Source organism: Acartia tonsa, chromosome 1 (genome assembly GCF_053477335.1).
Source record: "Acartia tonsa isolate MP-2025a chromosome 1, ASM5347733v1, whole genome shotgun sequence".
NCBI lineage: Eukaryota > Metazoa > Arthropoda > Copepoda > Calanoida > Acartiidae > Acartia > Acartia tonsa.
Window position 1 is genome coordinate 23714772 of NC_137260.1, and position 16681 is coordinate 23731452.

The 16681-nt window shown below is 33.2% G+C and overlaps 2 protein-coding genes across 3 annotated transcripts in view; one reads left to right on the plus strand and one right to left on the minus strand.

Annotated features, from left to right (window-relative positions):
- The window catches only part of LOC145315415 (uncharacterized), a 76384-nt gene extending 61012 nt beyond the window's left edge, over positions 1 to 15372 (minus strand). Inside the window, exons 1-13 of the mRNA XM_080155398.1 lie at positions 15273 to 15372; positions 11748 to 13583; positions 9872 to 9948; positions 9548 to 9743; positions 8835 to 8959; positions 4642 to 4786; positions 3256 to 4451; positions 2258 to 2441; positions 1694 to 1895; positions 1398 to 1463; positions 920 to 985; positions 525 to 614; positions 198 to 319 (exon numbers count right to left, since the gene is read on the minus strand). Coding sequence (XP_080011524.1) covers positions 198 to 319; positions 525 to 614; positions 920 to 985; positions 1398 to 1463; positions 1694 to 1895; positions 2258 to 2441; positions 3256 to 4451; positions 4642 to 4786; positions 8835 to 8959; positions 9548 to 9743; positions 9872 to 9948; positions 11748 to 13448 — 4170 coding nt within the window. The 5' untranslated portion in view covers positions 13449 to 13583; positions 15273 to 15372. The remainder of the gene's footprint in view (positions 1 to 197; positions 320 to 524; positions 615 to 919; positions 986 to 1397; positions 1464 to 1693; positions 1896 to 2257; positions 2442 to 3255; positions 4452 to 4641; positions 4787 to 8834; positions 8960 to 9547; positions 9744 to 9871; positions 9949 to 11747; positions 13584 to 15272) is intronic.
- Positions 1 to 16681, plus strand: part of Ccm3 (programmed cell death protein 10 Ccm3) — a 242381-nt gene that overhangs the window by 138103 nt on the left and 87597 nt on the right. The gene's annotated exons all lie outside the window — the stretch shown is intronic.

Genomic DNA, 16681 nt, shown 5'->3' on the forward strand with positions numbered 1-16681 from the left:
TTCATGATATATGATGCCCTCTGAAATGAAAAATAAAGAGAAAGATTGAAAAAATATAAATTTTAGCAACAAAATCTTCGAAAAAAAACTTTTTAAAAAAAGACACACATAAAAATTTAAATATTGAACGAAATAATAATAACCATCATAAATTTACTTATGACAAAATACAAGAAAATATGAATTTGATGACTAACCTGTACAATGAGTTGTTCTGTTGTAGGATTAATCGAGGCTGTACTGTTTGCACTGCCCGGATAATCCTCCGGGCAACCTCCAGTTGAGGCCAATCGGCTTCCAGCTGTTGATTGAATACTTTCTGTATTTTAAAATAATGTTTAATTTAAAAATATAATTGAAAGGATAGTTTTTTTCTGTGCCATTAAGCACTTTAATAAAGTCTAGAATACACAGGACAAAATAAATAAAGAATACTTTTATTTAAGTAGTAGGTACTAATATGCTATGATGCAAACATAAGGCAACAAAACAGTCCGTTAGATTAAAGATTAAACAAAACATTCCTGTGGATAATTCCATTGGAGTGATACCAACTAGAGTTGGCTCTTCTGAAGAATAATTCTGGCTAGATTGATGTGATCCTCCGTTACCTGCTAAATTAAGAAATTTTTATCATAGAATGACAGCAAAGGAACTGCCATGCATTAGTACCACCCTTCGGAAAATCTAATCACCACATGGTAAATTTTGTGATGAATTACAAAATTTTCCTGTCTTTTAGGTAATATTGGGTACAAGGTAACCCCTGCATTGATTAGAAATAAGAAAAATACCTACTGACCCACCATTATTTTTAATTTTTTTCAAATATAAGGCGCCTGGGAGGCTTGATTGCTGCGCTATCTAAGTTCTTTGAGAAGAAACACCATTTTAAAAAAAAAAATCCAAGAATCTGTACCTGTAGCAGTGGCCGCGTGATCAGGCGCCAGGATTTTCTCCAGGTTTGTCTCCAGATCTTTCATACCTGAAATTTTAACAAAAATAAACAAATAAAACAGATAGTTGAGAGCAAAAATACACTATTAGTTATTCTTAATGAAATAAATATGATAACTCATAAAGTCTGAACTTTTTTCTCCAATTTAAAAAAAATATTGTATCCCGTTTGAAGAATTAACTTAAACATATTGAAAAATTTTAATGTTTATTTGCTATCTGATTGATGAAATATCCAAGATAATATATCTAATAACATAATAACATAGTACGCAAGGTGTCCTATTTTCATAATTATAAAACGGCAGGTGTCTTATTTTAATCAACACTAATAAATAAGCAATTATAAACTCTTTTGTAGATATGAACTGTCTGAAGTTATGCGCTTTAGGATTTGGCTCAAGCTTCAATTTTTGATTTTTCCCTTATTGGATATATACCTGATTTATCTAATGTTAGATGGTAATCCTTATTACTATTGATGGTATTATTTACAGATACACTTCCTGTTATCATATTTGAGTTAATATTATTAATGAAACATCATTTTACATCAACTTTAAAAAATCTACTAATTACAAATTAGTTTAAGGCGTCCTATTGTAATGTATTGCCTTAAATATTCTTTAGGTATCAGTAGAATATGAAATTTAAATTTTTCTCGTTTGAATATATAGAAGTTAAAAGTTATTAACAAATATTTTGCTCCTATTCAAAAATTTTAATTCAAATATGCCTGCGGCGGACGTAGTCGTGTTTGCACTGCTGCTCGTTATGGTGCTGTTCAAATCCTCCATTTGTGATGGCGGGGCAGGTTGACTAGCCCACCCCCCACTGTTGCTTGTAAACTGCATCGGGTTGGATGTTGGTGATGGAAGGACGGCAGGAGATGTGAGTGGAGTCGCTCCTTGCGGCTGTTGCTCGTGTAATTGCTGAATCTTAAAAAGTTTTTTTATCTTATAGAATCTTCTAAGGATATGTAATGTATTCAATAATTCCTTGGATCAATCATCTTTAGTATTACCGGGAGATTGAAAGGGATGGACATATTATATATTGAAATACCTTGTAGAACCCCAATCAATTAGGTAAACAAAATAGTCCCTTCTGTAGATTTAAACCAGTATATTTTACAGTACAATGTAAAATATACTGTCATCCCTCCCTATTTTTCTACATAAATAGGTAGTTATCTGCTGAAGACAGAATAAAAGCATCGTCGAAGGGAAGATACATTTGTTGCTATATAATTAGGTTAAGTCCTGCACCCCATCCAACCGCAAAAAAGAATTTTTTTTACTTGTTGTTGCTGATAACTGGCAGAATCCTGCAGGTTGAGCGCCATGCCTCCTGGCATATTCGACCTCTCCTGGCCAACTTGCAGATTCTGTCTATCCTCGGAGCAACGTTCCTCCGCAGGTTTATTATCCATCCGCAGGGCTTCCAGTTTCATCTTTACACTTTCCAGAGAGTTGTCCTCGGGCCTAAATAAAACGTAATTAAACACTGTGTAATGTGTATTTATTAAATAGTTCAATAAACTAGTACTTTAATGAAAAGTAAGTTATTTTTAAAAATTAAAACATTAGAAAAAAAAATTTGCATTTGACCCATTTTTTATTTCTAATCTTCTATATTTAAAGGAAGCCTGCAAGAAATACCACGCTTTAACTGCTGAAAGACTGCCACAAGTAGACCAATTACCTTAAATTTGAAGCCTTAAGCTTCTATAACAAAAAAGTTCTAGGAATTTTAAAATGACATTTTATGTACAATAAAAATTTTGAAAGAATTGCAATGCTCATGTTGAAAACTTTGAAATTAAACTACGTGGCCTAGAAACAAAATTATAACCAATCACAGCTAAGCTTGTATTAGTTTACCCCTTTGTTTCCGCTATGATTTTCGTTTAAAAATGCAATTTAAATCGAATTTTTATCATAGATTTTGACTATGAAATGTGGTGTTTTTATTGTAAAAATGTAATCAGTTACAGGCAATCTAAGTTTCTGACAAAGATAAGGTTATAATTTTATGTCTTGGCAACGTAATTTAATATTGTTTTTTCTTTTATGAGCATTGGAAATCTTTCAAAAATTCCATTGTACATAAAATGCTATTTTGAAATGCCTAGAACTTTTTTGTTATTGAAGCTGAAGGCTTTAAATTTGGGGTAAAGGGTCTTCTTGTTTTATTATTGACTATTATAACAATTATAATTATTTTACTAAATACAAGGTGACTTGGAGAAAAAGAAACCAAATTGTCGACATGAAAATCTTTATAAGACAAACTTACTCAGGAAGCTTTTGTTGTGAATGATGATGCTGCAGAGTATGCTCTGGAGTCACCTTGTTACTTCCACTCTTCTCATGATAAACAGACAGATTCTCCCCACCACTCAATGTATTATATTGCTGTTGTATCTGGTCTGTTTGAACAGCTGTGCATTGCTGTTGTTGTGGCACTGGAGTGTTCACTAACTCATGCGACTGTTCTTGACCCTGCTGATGACCGGATTCACCAGGTATAATTGACCGTTCTTCAGCCACAGGCGTGACATTAAAGCGGGAAAGACGACCTTTGGAGTCATCTTTGAGTGCAGGCTTTTTAGCCGGACTGCCAGGAAGACTTCCACCAGCAGTCTGCATTTGTGGCTGATGTTGGTGATGCTGTTCTGCTGGCTGGTGCTGATGAACCTGTTGATGAATGTGTTCTTGCGTAGCTTGCTGTTGCTGAATTAACTGTTGCTGTTGTTGATATTCAAACTGTTGAGTATTTTGCTGCTGCTGAATGTGCTGTTGATTAATTTGTTGTTGATGTTGAGAATATTGCTGTTGTTGTTGAACTTGTTGGTGATGTTGCATTTGTTGTTGAATTTGCTGTTGATACTGTTGATCTTGTTGATTGGGCATTCCTTGCATACTATTGACTGTCTGCTGTGGTATTTGCTGTTGACTCATTTGAACTCCTTGATCTATAGCTTGAGTCATTTGCTGTGGTTGTTGTGACTGTGATTGAGAATGAATTATGTGCTGTTGATTTTGCATAATTTGCTGATGTTGGGCATGTTGATGTTGTGGAATTTGCTGTTGAATATTTTGCACTGGTTGCTGTTGTTGTGGTTGTTGTTGATAAACAGGTTTATGAATTTGTTGCTGACCTTGTGGAGCCTGAATTTGAATCTGCTGTGGCTGCGGATGAACAGGCTGTTGCTGAATTTGTTGGCCATTTTGTGCAGCTTGCTGAAGCTGTTGATTCATCTGTTGTTGATATTGTATTGGTTGCTGTTGAATTTGAGGACTATATTCTCGGCTCAAGTTTGCATCCTGTGACTGTTCCATTCCACCTGGGGTCAGGTGAATTTGTTGCTGTTGCTGCTGTTCCATGCCACCGCCAGCTGTCAGGTGAATATGTTGTTGCTGTTGGTTGACAGGAAATTCGGGAGCAAGATCGTTTGTAACTAAGGGAGATTCATCAGATTTGTGATCGTTCTGAAAAATATACAATTTTAATTTTTAACAAATACAAAAAATCCTTAGGTACTAAAAGTATTAGGTTTACATTTTGGCAGAAAGTCTTATATTTTTTCTAACATTTTCTATAATTTTTCTCCTAAAAGCGTTCGTGTCTTAAACAATGGATGGCCTTTGTTTGCACAAGTGCAGCAAAAATTATTCTTACCCTAGCCACTGATTCAACTGATCTTTCTCTCTTTTCTCTTGTGGGGGAGAAGCACTCTTCAATCATTGGGAAGGCTGTTGGAATCTTGTATGGATTTTCCTTCAGCTGTCGTACAATTTCAAACAGCTGTTCCACGAGAATTTTCCTGTAAAGTCAATCATTAAATTATTTATCAAATAAGACAGAATTTGTCGAGAAATTGCCATCTTTAACACAATCCTCGACGCTCTACTCATTTTTTCTCCTTAAACTTAAGAAATACCTAACCAAAAAACGCTAAATCCACATTACACAGCATTATAATTTGATAATAAAATGATCATGCCAAACGATTAAGTTAAATTGTTTTCCAGTATGACAATTGCAGACTGGCCAGCCAATTTTGAAAATAAAAAACGTACAAAACGTACACAAAAAAAATACGTTACGTACATAAAAAAAAGTAAAAAAACGTACAAAACGTACATTCCTAATAAAAATGATGTTTATATTTTCCTAGTTACCTATTATCAAAACATTTAAGTCTACTAGCGGAGAAACACCATAACGGACCATAGCGGACTGACAGACACAAGATATCCTATTACTTTATTAAAGAGAACTAGCGCCTACGCTCCTAAAGACCTCTAGGGGCACTTGAGAAGGGGAGGGTTGAATTCAATAACCCAATTTTTTTTATTTTAGATTTAAAAAGAAAAAGTAAAAAACATGGATAACAACATACATAAGTAGCGGAGCTCTAAAGTTTTATATAGACATCTGGAAAAATTTAACTATAAAAAATCAGTGAGCAATTAAAGTTCTTTTTTGGGGGGAGGAGGTAATTTTTTTCTAAAGTCGATTTCTCTTGGAAGGGTGGATGGTGATACTCTTCCCCAAAATAGTTATAAAACTTCCAAGAACCTATGAGAAGCTATCCTGTTAAGGAGAACCATATCGGTTCAGCGGTTAGCGAGATCCTTTGGTACAAATAAACAGACATCCTGTTATCTATAATACAAAGTAGAACGATGTCTGTCCGTCTGTCCCTTAAGATCTCGGTAACCACTGAACCGATTGGATTCTACTCTTTAGGGTATATACCTATTGGTCCTGTGGTGGTTTTAAGCTATTTTTTGGGGCCACCCCCCCAAAAAACAAAAAAAATCAACCCCCCATTTTTTTTTTTTTTTTTTTTTTTTTTAGGAGATATCCTTGGTCCTTTTTTTGTAGGAGATATCCTTAGTCCTTTGTAGAAGATTTCCTTTGTGGAAGATTTCCTTTGTAAAAGATTTCCTTGGTCCTTATTTTTTTTTTTTTTTACGAATTTCACCTTACACTTTTTTTGATCACCTTTTGGGGCAAAGCCCCTAGAGGCTAGGGGCGAAGCCGCTAGTTATGTACAAAGTATATCCTATTATAAGGACCAGCGACTACGCCCTTAGAGGCCTCTAGAGAAACTTGATTAAGGGGGAGTTGAATTCAAACACCCAATTTTATATTTTTTTATTTAAAAATAAAAAGTAAAACACAAGGATGACAACATCCTTAAGTAGCTAAGCTCAAAAGTTATGGATGGAAATCTGGGAAAATAAATAAACTAGGCATAGAGTAGTGTCATAAAAAAAAAACATTTAACTTATTCAAATAAATCACAAAACCTTTTTTAAAATATATAATAACGTGAAAATCTAGGAATAAATTCAGCCCCCCAACCAAAAATCAAATCTCAATGAAACAAAGTGGAAGTATTGAGAATAAAAACTTATACAATCCCTGAAAATTACAACCATCCATCAAGAAAATGAGTAGAGAAAATCATAAAAACCTATACATCTAGGAATCGATCTAGCACTGCAACAAATAGACAAACCTTAAAGAAACTTTTTGAAAATATGTAGAATGTGAATTTATCTTTTTCCTGAAAATTTTAGCCATCTATCTTGAATAGGAGTCGAGAAAATCACAAAAACTTGAAAATCTAGGAATAGATCTGGCACCCCAACCAAAAGGTAAATCTCAATGAAAATATGTAGGATGTGAACTTATTTAATCAAAAAACAAGAGCCAAGAAAATCACGTTTCTCCGATGGCATAACGAACTGAGAAAGTATTTATAGAGTAGCTTCGCTAATAATTTTTCTTGTGAGAAGGGGGGGGGGGGGTGGATTAGACCACCCCCATTTCTGTTTTCAATTTTAAAAAGAAAGAAAAAATAGGGGAAGGGTGGTTATTTTTTTCTAAGAGTGATTTCTCTTGGGAGGGTGGTTGTACCCTCTCCCAGAACCTATAAGAAGCTACCCTGTAAAGGAGAACCATATCGGTTGAGAGAGAGCCTTCGGTACAAACAAACAATTAGACAGACATACATCCTGTTATTACGTACTAAGTATATCCTATTATATAAAGTAGTAAGTTTTTTGTTTGATGCTTAAGATTTTCATTACTTCTGAACCGATTGATTTCAATTTCAGGGAAACTTCACTCAGTTACCGAGATGGTTTTAGGCTATTTTTCTACCATTTTGAATACAGGTTCTCGAAGGGATATGGAAGGACAGAGAAAATAGCCTACAACCTCTCCCAGATCATGTCGGTTCAGCAGTTAACGAGATTCTTCGCTACAGAAAAAAAAAGGATTTAGAGGATTATACATATCCTAATATATAAAGTGTTTTATGCTTTTTTGTCTGTAACGAAAGATCTAGCTAACCGCTGAACCGATATGGTTCTCCTTTACAGTAAAGCTTCTTACATACCCTGAGATGGTTTTAGGCTATTCGTTTTTAGAAATAAGTCTGGGTATGGTTTTAGGCTATTTTTCTGACATTTCATATTCCTTCGAATATATAGTCCCTAGATGCTAGGGGCGCAGCCGCTAGTAATAGGATATAGGGTTATTTTGTCTAATGCTAAAGATCTCAGAAAATACTAGTCTTTAATACAAAGTAAAACAATGTCTTTCTGTCTGAAGCTTAAGATCTTGGTAATAGCTGAACAGATTCGGTTCTACTCTTCAGGGAATATATCTACTGGTCCTGTGGTGGCTTTAGGCTATTTTCTTGGAGTGTGGAAAACCCAACCCCCCAAGAAAACAACCACCCCTTAATTTATTTTTGTAAACTAATGCAAATAAGCTGGGTGGGGCCTAAATGAAAAAAAATCATCACAATATCTTTTTTTCGTTTTTTTTACTAATTATGAACAAACGATCCTATGAAGGAGGGAACGAATCCTCTAGAGGATAGGGGCGAAGCCGCTAATCCTAGTAGTAAGTAAAAAGCTTTAAGTGTACCACCCCCCAAGAAAATAGCTTTAAAATATTCCCTGAAGAGTAGAACCTAATAGGTTCAGTGGTTACTGAGATCTGAAGCTTCTAAAAGACAGACGGACAAACAGACAGACAGACATCATTCTACTTTGTATTATAGATAATATACTATTTTCGTAATACTTTTTATACAAATACAAATACATATACAAATACTTTTATACTTGTACTTGATTCTTATTCTTTAAAAACTGAAGATACCAAAGAATAAGACTTCTTAATCCTAAACTGAACACCATATGATATCTCGGAAAATTTACCTAAGTAGATATATAAAGAATTTGAAAAAAATTATTGTAAAATCTATTACAGGTGAGTTGCACAAAGTGCATTTAGACTTGAAATTAGTCAACTGCATATCATTTTCTGTTCAATTCTTTAAAGTATATCTATAAAACATATATTTCAAATCCATAAATTTAAACTATAAGTTCTAAAAACATACATATATCACATATTTTACCTACATATTTTTGTTCTATGAAAATTTAAGATATTATTGAATTTATTTTTTATAATACACCTATAGTTTTTGTTAAAATTTTCGTACAAAACATACAAATTACTTTTCTGCTAATATTTGATTCTTATTATTTTTAAAAAAACGTAAAACGTACAAAAATACAAATTTCAAAATACGTTACGCACACATATCAAAATAACGTCCAAAACGTACACAGATTCGATGCGTAACGTACAAAACGTACAAAACGTACACTCTGGCCAGTCTGCAATTGTAGACAATTTCCCACTTATAAAAAAATAAAAATATTAAGCAGAATACTGATTATAATAAGATGCGAACAAATTAAATATTCTTAATTTGAAATTCCACTTTGACCTAATATATCAATATGTGAGTTAGATAAATAAATTCTGGTTACCTGTGTTGTTCCGCCAGTAAATCTTCTCTGATGAAAGTATTAGCCATCTCCTCTGGCACTATATCTGTTGTGGAAAACTCGAAGGTCACAGTTTTCTGCTTGGAGGTGTCCATTTGACATTCAACCTTCATAATAAATATTGTGAGTCAGAATTTTAGAAATAGTTTTGAATAAAAACAAGGCTGTTTTACTCCAATGCTTTAAATAAGGGATAGAGTTGCTTTTGTATGTTATATTTTTTCTAAAGGTCAGTTAGGTTAGGTTGGGTATCTCTACAGAGCCAAGCTAGAGATAAAAACACTAAACCCTCCTCTAAATTTCAATTACTTAAAAATATGAGGGAGGCACTTAGAGAGAAATCGTCAAAAACAAATTAGAACGCTTAACCTAATCATAGATTGATTTCCTTTGTTACTTAGGATTTGAGATCAGGATAAGCACATAAACATTATTTAAGGCCCCATGTTTAAGCTCCACTAGACACCCTGTCTCATTACTATTACTTACACTCGCAGATTTTTAGCAAGAGGTTAATAGTCAAAGGACGACAATTTAAACTTACAAGGATAACAATTTAGACAGTATTTAAAGAATTAAAGAATTTAAAGTATTAGAAAAACTATTTTCAACCTTATGTTCTTGATAATTGAATGTATCTAATCATTCAGTGATTTAAGAAAAATTCACCATTTAAGGAAGATAAACAATCATACCTTTATATCCGGCCTGTCATCAGTAGGCTTATTTTGATTGCCATCTTGTGTGTTTGTCTCAACAGGTATTATCCTCAAAACCTTAATTCTAGGTCCAAGATTTGCTGTTTTCTTGCGTTCTTTCTTAGTTTTTTTCTTGCCTGATTTTCCCTCTGGGTCGGTTGCTCCTGTGTCACTGTCTGTATACCCTCCGCTCCTGAAATAAAACAGTGCTGTTATGAGGTTTGTAATTTTCTTTATTATTTGTATATATTTTATTTAATCAAGTGATAAATGCATCACAGACCAACAAATCATAGAGTATTTAATTATTTGTTTACTTACATTTCCGAGCAGTCTTTGGCCAAAATTTCTTTGTAATTAGGATCTGCCACACTCGTTGAAACTGTGGAATCCAATGACTAAAATTAAAATTATAATTAGCATAGGTAGGTATTAATTATGATCATTATTATTATTTTAGATTTTATTATTTTCTTTTTTAGATTTTAAGGAATATTTTGGTGAAAGCTTTAGTGTATAATAAAAATGTTAGGTTAGATTAAATGTTTAAAAAGATTTTGTTTAAATATCCAAAATCTTTTAGATCAACAAATTTATTGTGACAGAAAAAATGGATTGTTTAATTTTTTTAAAATTAAAACAGTAAAGCTAATAGAAATTTCACTTTATCCTTTTTAAATATTCATTAGGTATATTTGTCCTGTGTCATATAAAAGAAAATAATAAAATCTTGGGATAAATATTATTTTAAGCATTTAACTACAAGTTATGCTATTTAAATTAAACTTTAATCTCGCAATTAATAATACATTAACGTCACAAAACTGTGAACAAGAAACAAATGTATTTTAAAGAAAAATAGTAAAAGAAATAAAAGTATAAAAGTATAAAATATCGCTTTAAAGGGAATTTATGTTTTTTAAAGTCAAAAAGCAACTTCATAAAATACCTTTTAAAACAATTTCATAATATCTGTCTTAAAATATCTTCAAAAATAATTTAAAAGCTATTCATAAGTTTGATAAAGTTAAAAAAAATTATATTTGTTTTAATAAGTAAAGCATAACCTATGTAATTGTAGAAAAAGCTATTTAAATTAAAATAAAATATATGATTTATAAGCTAAATACATTTACAATACAGATTACATAATAATTTTATATCATGCAGGTGTTAAAGTTAATATAATAAATATTTTACTACCACCACCCTACATATCTTTTTATTTTATAATATAAAAGGAAAAGCTATCAATACAGAAATAGTTTTAAAATAGTGTTTATGTGAAAAACTTGCTTATTTCTTTCATATATTGTTGATAAACATAAAAAATTTAATAAACTGCTTTAAAATTATTTTTTATCGTGATAGCTATTTCTTCTATTTCTGAAATTAACAACAACCTTGAAATTTATATTAACCAATTTTGAAACCACCACCAACTGTGATGGATTTTTAATCCATAACCAACATTCAAATATTACACCGAAACCTTTTTGATGTAGCCGACTATGTTTGATGTTGAAATTAACATACTGCTCGCTCATAGATAGCAAACACGAAAAATAGCATTTATTACAAGTATCCTTTATATTCTTTTAAGTAAAATATACTTTAATATCTAATTTTTTCATTTGATATGGGTGGTAATTTAGAAACATTAACAAGAAAATTCCAATATCTGCTTTTAATCTGATCGTTCAAATGCTATTTGTTACCCTTAACCATTTGAATTATGCAAGTTGCTATAAATAAGTATATTATCTACCATTTAATTGTTAGTTTGTGATAATTTCCAGTGACCGTGTTTTAACCATCACCATTCAGTTTTTTCATAAGCAGTTTAAGAAAAGCTACAATAGAATTTGGTTAGTTTGTAAATATTCTAAGTTTAAATATAAACGGAAGGAGGAAAAAATATTTAAAGGTCCTTTAAATCAAATGGCAAGAAGACGATATGTTTCTTTTTAAAAATTAGACAAATATAATTAATAATTATAGGGGCATTTAAGACTGTAAAAACTTAAAACTAGAAGGATAGAAGTTAAAAGAAAGTAAGTAGATGGTCAATTAATATCATTTGCAGGCAGAAACATCTGACCAGATAGATAGATAGACAACTGGCAGAAAGACACAGGCAGCATATATGTATTTGACAATGCAGGTTCAGGCAGGCATACAGGCAACTAAGCAGGACCTGGAGACTAGACTGGCTGCCCATTTCTCGTATGGTGGTCATAGACTTCGACATGTGCAGTTGTTTAAACAGGGCCAGGTCCTCAATGACAGGTGACAGCATTGCTGCATTGCCCGCACTTGAGCGCCGTGTTTCAAGATATGAAAACAACTCCTCACTACTGTTGCTATTTCCCCCACCAAAATCTTGTTGATACAACAGGGCGGCTGTGGTATTTCCGCGGTTTCCTCCACCCCGGTTGGGACTTGCAGATCCTGAACGGCCAGTTACCGCAGCCCCACCACTGCCTCCAAGCAGCCGCATACCCTGTCGGGCGCGGTAAATTTCTCCAGGATCCGCAGATCGACGCCGCGTATTTTGATTCGGGAACGCGGCTTTTAGCAGTCTAGCAGCACCAGGATATTTAGAGGTTAGTGATGCGGGTAATTGCGGGGCTGCAGAGACTGAATCACGTGTTTCACTGCGCCGACTGTGGCCCGTCAAACTTTCCAGGCTCGTGGTAAAGGGCGGCATTTTTGGGTTTGCCGCACCGGTGGGGTAAAGATAAATGTTAGGGTGATGGTGAAAGTGGGGTGTGTGGGAAACAACTGGCAAGGAGCCGCGCCTGTAGTCCTTGCTGCTGGCTATAGAAGCAGGATGAGACAGCGGTGTGTTGTGTGTAGAATGTGCAGTTTGGTGTATTATAATGGGTGCAGTGGCTGGGTAAGAAGCAGTAGAGCAGTTACTAACCAGGTGCCCAGTGTTGTCCCCTGTGGATACCCCCACCAAATAGGGTTGCCCAGTCGGGGGGGCTGCACTCCCTTGGGTGGCGGTGTTGGCACCTGAACTAGCAACTGCGCTACCATTGGCAAAACTATTTAAATTACTAAGACCAAACTGAGAAGCAACAGCAATATCTAATTTAGGCAGATGTTTTAAGGGTGTAGGATAGCTATTTACTCGGGATGAGGGGGGAATGCCACAACACGTAACTTGCACAACATCACCTGACACAACTCCGTGGCAGGTGACACAACTTACTTGATTCCCAACAGTAGCCATGGTATGTTGCTGGTCACTAGCTGTTCCAGGCATAATTACGCCATGTTGTTGTTGTTGCATAGTGTCAGCCGCCATATGGATGTGTTGGTCTGTTAACACAGCTGTCGCCAGCTGGTGGTGTTCCAGGACACTGCCAGGTCTGCTGTCAACCTGGCCACTGCTCATAATCTCTTCTTGAATTGTAGGTGGATATTGTCCGGGACTTGATACAACACTTCCTGTTTGTTGAACATTAACAATACTGCTGCTAGCCGGCAGACTAGCCACACTCAGAACATTCTGTATGCTGCCATCAGCTGTTTGATAGCTGACATATTCTTGCTGCTGCATTTGGGCTTGTTGAGAATACATTTGTTGATGAGCAAGATCAACTGCTTGTTGCTGTTGTTGCGCTGCAGCTGCAGCGGCGGCAGCAGCAGCAATCTGGTGGTCAAGACTTGGCTGGTATATAGGTATAGCTGTTGAAGGATCTACTTGTGATGAATTTATTAAAGCAGATGATGGTATGCCTTGAGCAGCAGCCATTACAGCTGCTGGCGGCGTGTGAATCTGTGATCCTGGCTGCTGAAGCGGTGTTCCTTGACCGCCAGTGTTAATGGGCAGCTGCGAAACAGCTGCATCTACCATTTGTTGCTGGTTGGTTTGGGCTGACACTAGCATACTGCTACCAGAGACGGCTGTAGATGCTGCCAACGGCTTCTGATCGATGCTGCCTTGTTGTTGAAGCTTTTTGACCAACTCCCGCTGGAATTCAGGCTGATAGAGCTGGGGTGGGGGACCAGGGGGCTCTGAACCCTGCACCAACAACAATTAAGGGGTTACCATTAAAATTTATATAGCAGTTGAAAATAAATTAATTTAAAAATCAACCAAAATTCAACAAATGGAAGATTTTTAAATTGTAAAATTTATTTCCAACATTGGTAAACACTTAGTTATTCTTACACATTAATATCCTAGTTATAAATTAATGACAAAAACTTTGCATTGAAGCTTTATATTTATCTCAATTTCATGTCTAAAAACAAGGGCTAACTAACTAGACTAGAAACAAAATTTTTTTCTTTATGTAATTTCCATCCTAACCCTTAAAAAGTCGACCAAAACTAACCCTAAATATTGCACAGCAAATCATTTTTGTACACCCTAACTATTGAAAAATATGTACAAGTTTCGTTAATTTCACACCCTCAGACAATTTCAAAGACTTGAATCAAGATTCCTTTCAACAAATATTAGTACATATCAGACAAAGATATTGACACAATCTTTGCTATAAACTTTAGATAGAAAGGAGGTGGTAATTTATGTAGAGATCTCGTATTCAAGGGTTATAAGGAGTAACACTTAAATTTTGTAAAGAAGTTACAGGCTTAAAATATTTAAAGTGTCAAGTGCAAGTATAATGTAAGGGGATACTTGTCAGAAAAAAATATGATGGTCTAAAATGATTAAAAAATTGTCCAATTTATTGATAAATACCTTAATTACGAAATCTAACATAGTCACTACCTAACCACATTGATATTTTTTTCAGATTTCACTTATTCTATGTCTGTCATGTACTACAGTTTGCTTTAAATTTATTTTCCTTAAGTTCTTAATATTTTTTAATGATTTTAAGTAGGAGGGGACATTCAGTAACATTAAGATGAAATCATTGAAATAAGTATAAAATATTCTTAAAAATTTAATGTAAACTTTTCATTTAAAATTTTTTAAAAAATTATATAAAATGAAATAATCTCAATTATTTATAAAACTAAAAGACAAAATAAAAAGCTAAAACAAGTTTTAGTTAGCAACCAAAAAAACAATTAAACCTAAAATTGTTAATTTGCTCAATGAAATCATTTACTAAAGCATTAAAGGAAACATAAAAATAAGGTGCTTTGTGGATATAAAATAGGAGGTGGGAACAAATGTTAAAATACTGAATCAAGTCCTACATAAGTATTTAATTTTTGGCTTAGTATGAAAACATGATTATGAAAAAAAAAAATTTTCATAGAGGAAAGAATAGCCTAGGTAAACTCTTCCCTTTCTTTAAACTAAAACTAATTAAATTTTTCCTAAAAAAAAAAAAATAACTTTCAAACCAAAATAAAACTAAAGCCAAAACTAAATACTTCTTTACAAAATGATAATTTCAGACACGCAGTTTTATTGGATTTCGAAGATTTTTTAAGGACAACATTTCAGTGATTTTTCGTGGCCGCTAAGACTTATTCGTAAAATTTAAATATAATTTAAAATGCACTTCCCAAGATCTTGAATAGCAAGTTACACCAACCCTTCGTGGTTCAAAAATATCTTTCTTAAAATATTAAACAAAAATTGCAAATAATTTAAAACCTTCAATAATGAAAATAAGTCTTAGTGACCGAATCAAATAATGATCTCACATAAAATGTATTTACAGGGTGTGTACATTCTGTAACGTGTACATATGGTACTATGTACTTTCTGTACAGTGTTCATTACCTGAGGTTCGATGGGTGGGGTTTGTTCCTTCCCCACGCCCTCATTATTACCCTCCTCTTCGCCTCCTCCCCCTTCCTCTTGTCTGCTCTCTTCTTATACCTTGTTTAAAAACTTGTTGTTAGATTTAAGATTAAAACAATACCTAATGATTAAAGCAAAAAAGATTCATTTCGTAGTCAACTACTCATTTGATATATTTGTTATTAGAATAACTTGGCGTTTTCCACCCCTCACCCTTGTTTTTTTTTCAAATTGGAAATGAGAGGAGTGGGGTGTAATTTCTTTTTGTCTGTTTATTGCTTATGTCAGTTTAGGTTAGGTTATACTCACAGTTATGGAATCTTGACGACAAAGATTTTTTTATCCAATCTTGACAAGTGAGGTATTTTTGGAAAGAGGAATATATATAGAAAACGCCTATGAAAATTAGAAAATCCGCAGAAATCATATTTGCAAGTTATTTGCAAAAATCTGCAATGTTAATTTGCAAAATTAATTTCATGCCTTAAATGACTTATTTAAAAAGAAATCTTTTTATGAAATGTGTTTATCTATAAGTTTAGAACATATTTAAGGCAAAAAACATTTCTTTAGTGTTACTTTATTCACCTTATATATGAAAAAAGCAGTTTCTCACATTTTATGATAAAAAAAGGTATAGGAACAAAAAATATGTTTTTTCTTGTTGTAAACACAATAATTGGCATAAAATCTATCATCCTAAATGTAAAAATCAGATATAGAATCCTTTTTAGAGCAAAAATAGTGCAAAAAGTAACCAAGACATTTTTGCAAAGTATGAAAATCTGAAGAAAATAGTTCTTTTTGATTTTGATATACATATCAGATAAATGTATATAAAATTAGTGATCAAAAACTATAAAACAAGTTATAACTTTTTCAAACCTATCATTGATTAAAATGCACTTTTAGGTTTACTTATTACCAAAGTAGCACATAAAAACTCTTTTTATTAAGTTATTAAACAAAATAAATTCAAATCAACAATTAGGCGTTTTTTATAATGCAGTAGACCATTTTGTAGTTGGTTTTTAGGCATTTATTTTGTTTAATTACATCATAAAAAGAGTTTTTATGCACTACTTCGGTAATTCTTAAACCTAAAAGTGCAATTTAATCAATGACAGTGTTGAAAAAACTTATAACATGTTTTATAGTTTTTAATCACTAATTTTATATACATTTATCTGATATGTATATCAAAATCAAAAAGAACTATTTTCTCCAGATTTTCATACTTTGCAAAAATGTCTTGGTTACTTTTTGCACTATATTAGCTCTAAAAAAGGATTCTATATCTGATTTTTACATTTAGGATGATAGATTTTATGCCAATTATTGTGTTTACATCAAGAAAAATCATATTTTTTGTTCCTATACCTTTTTTT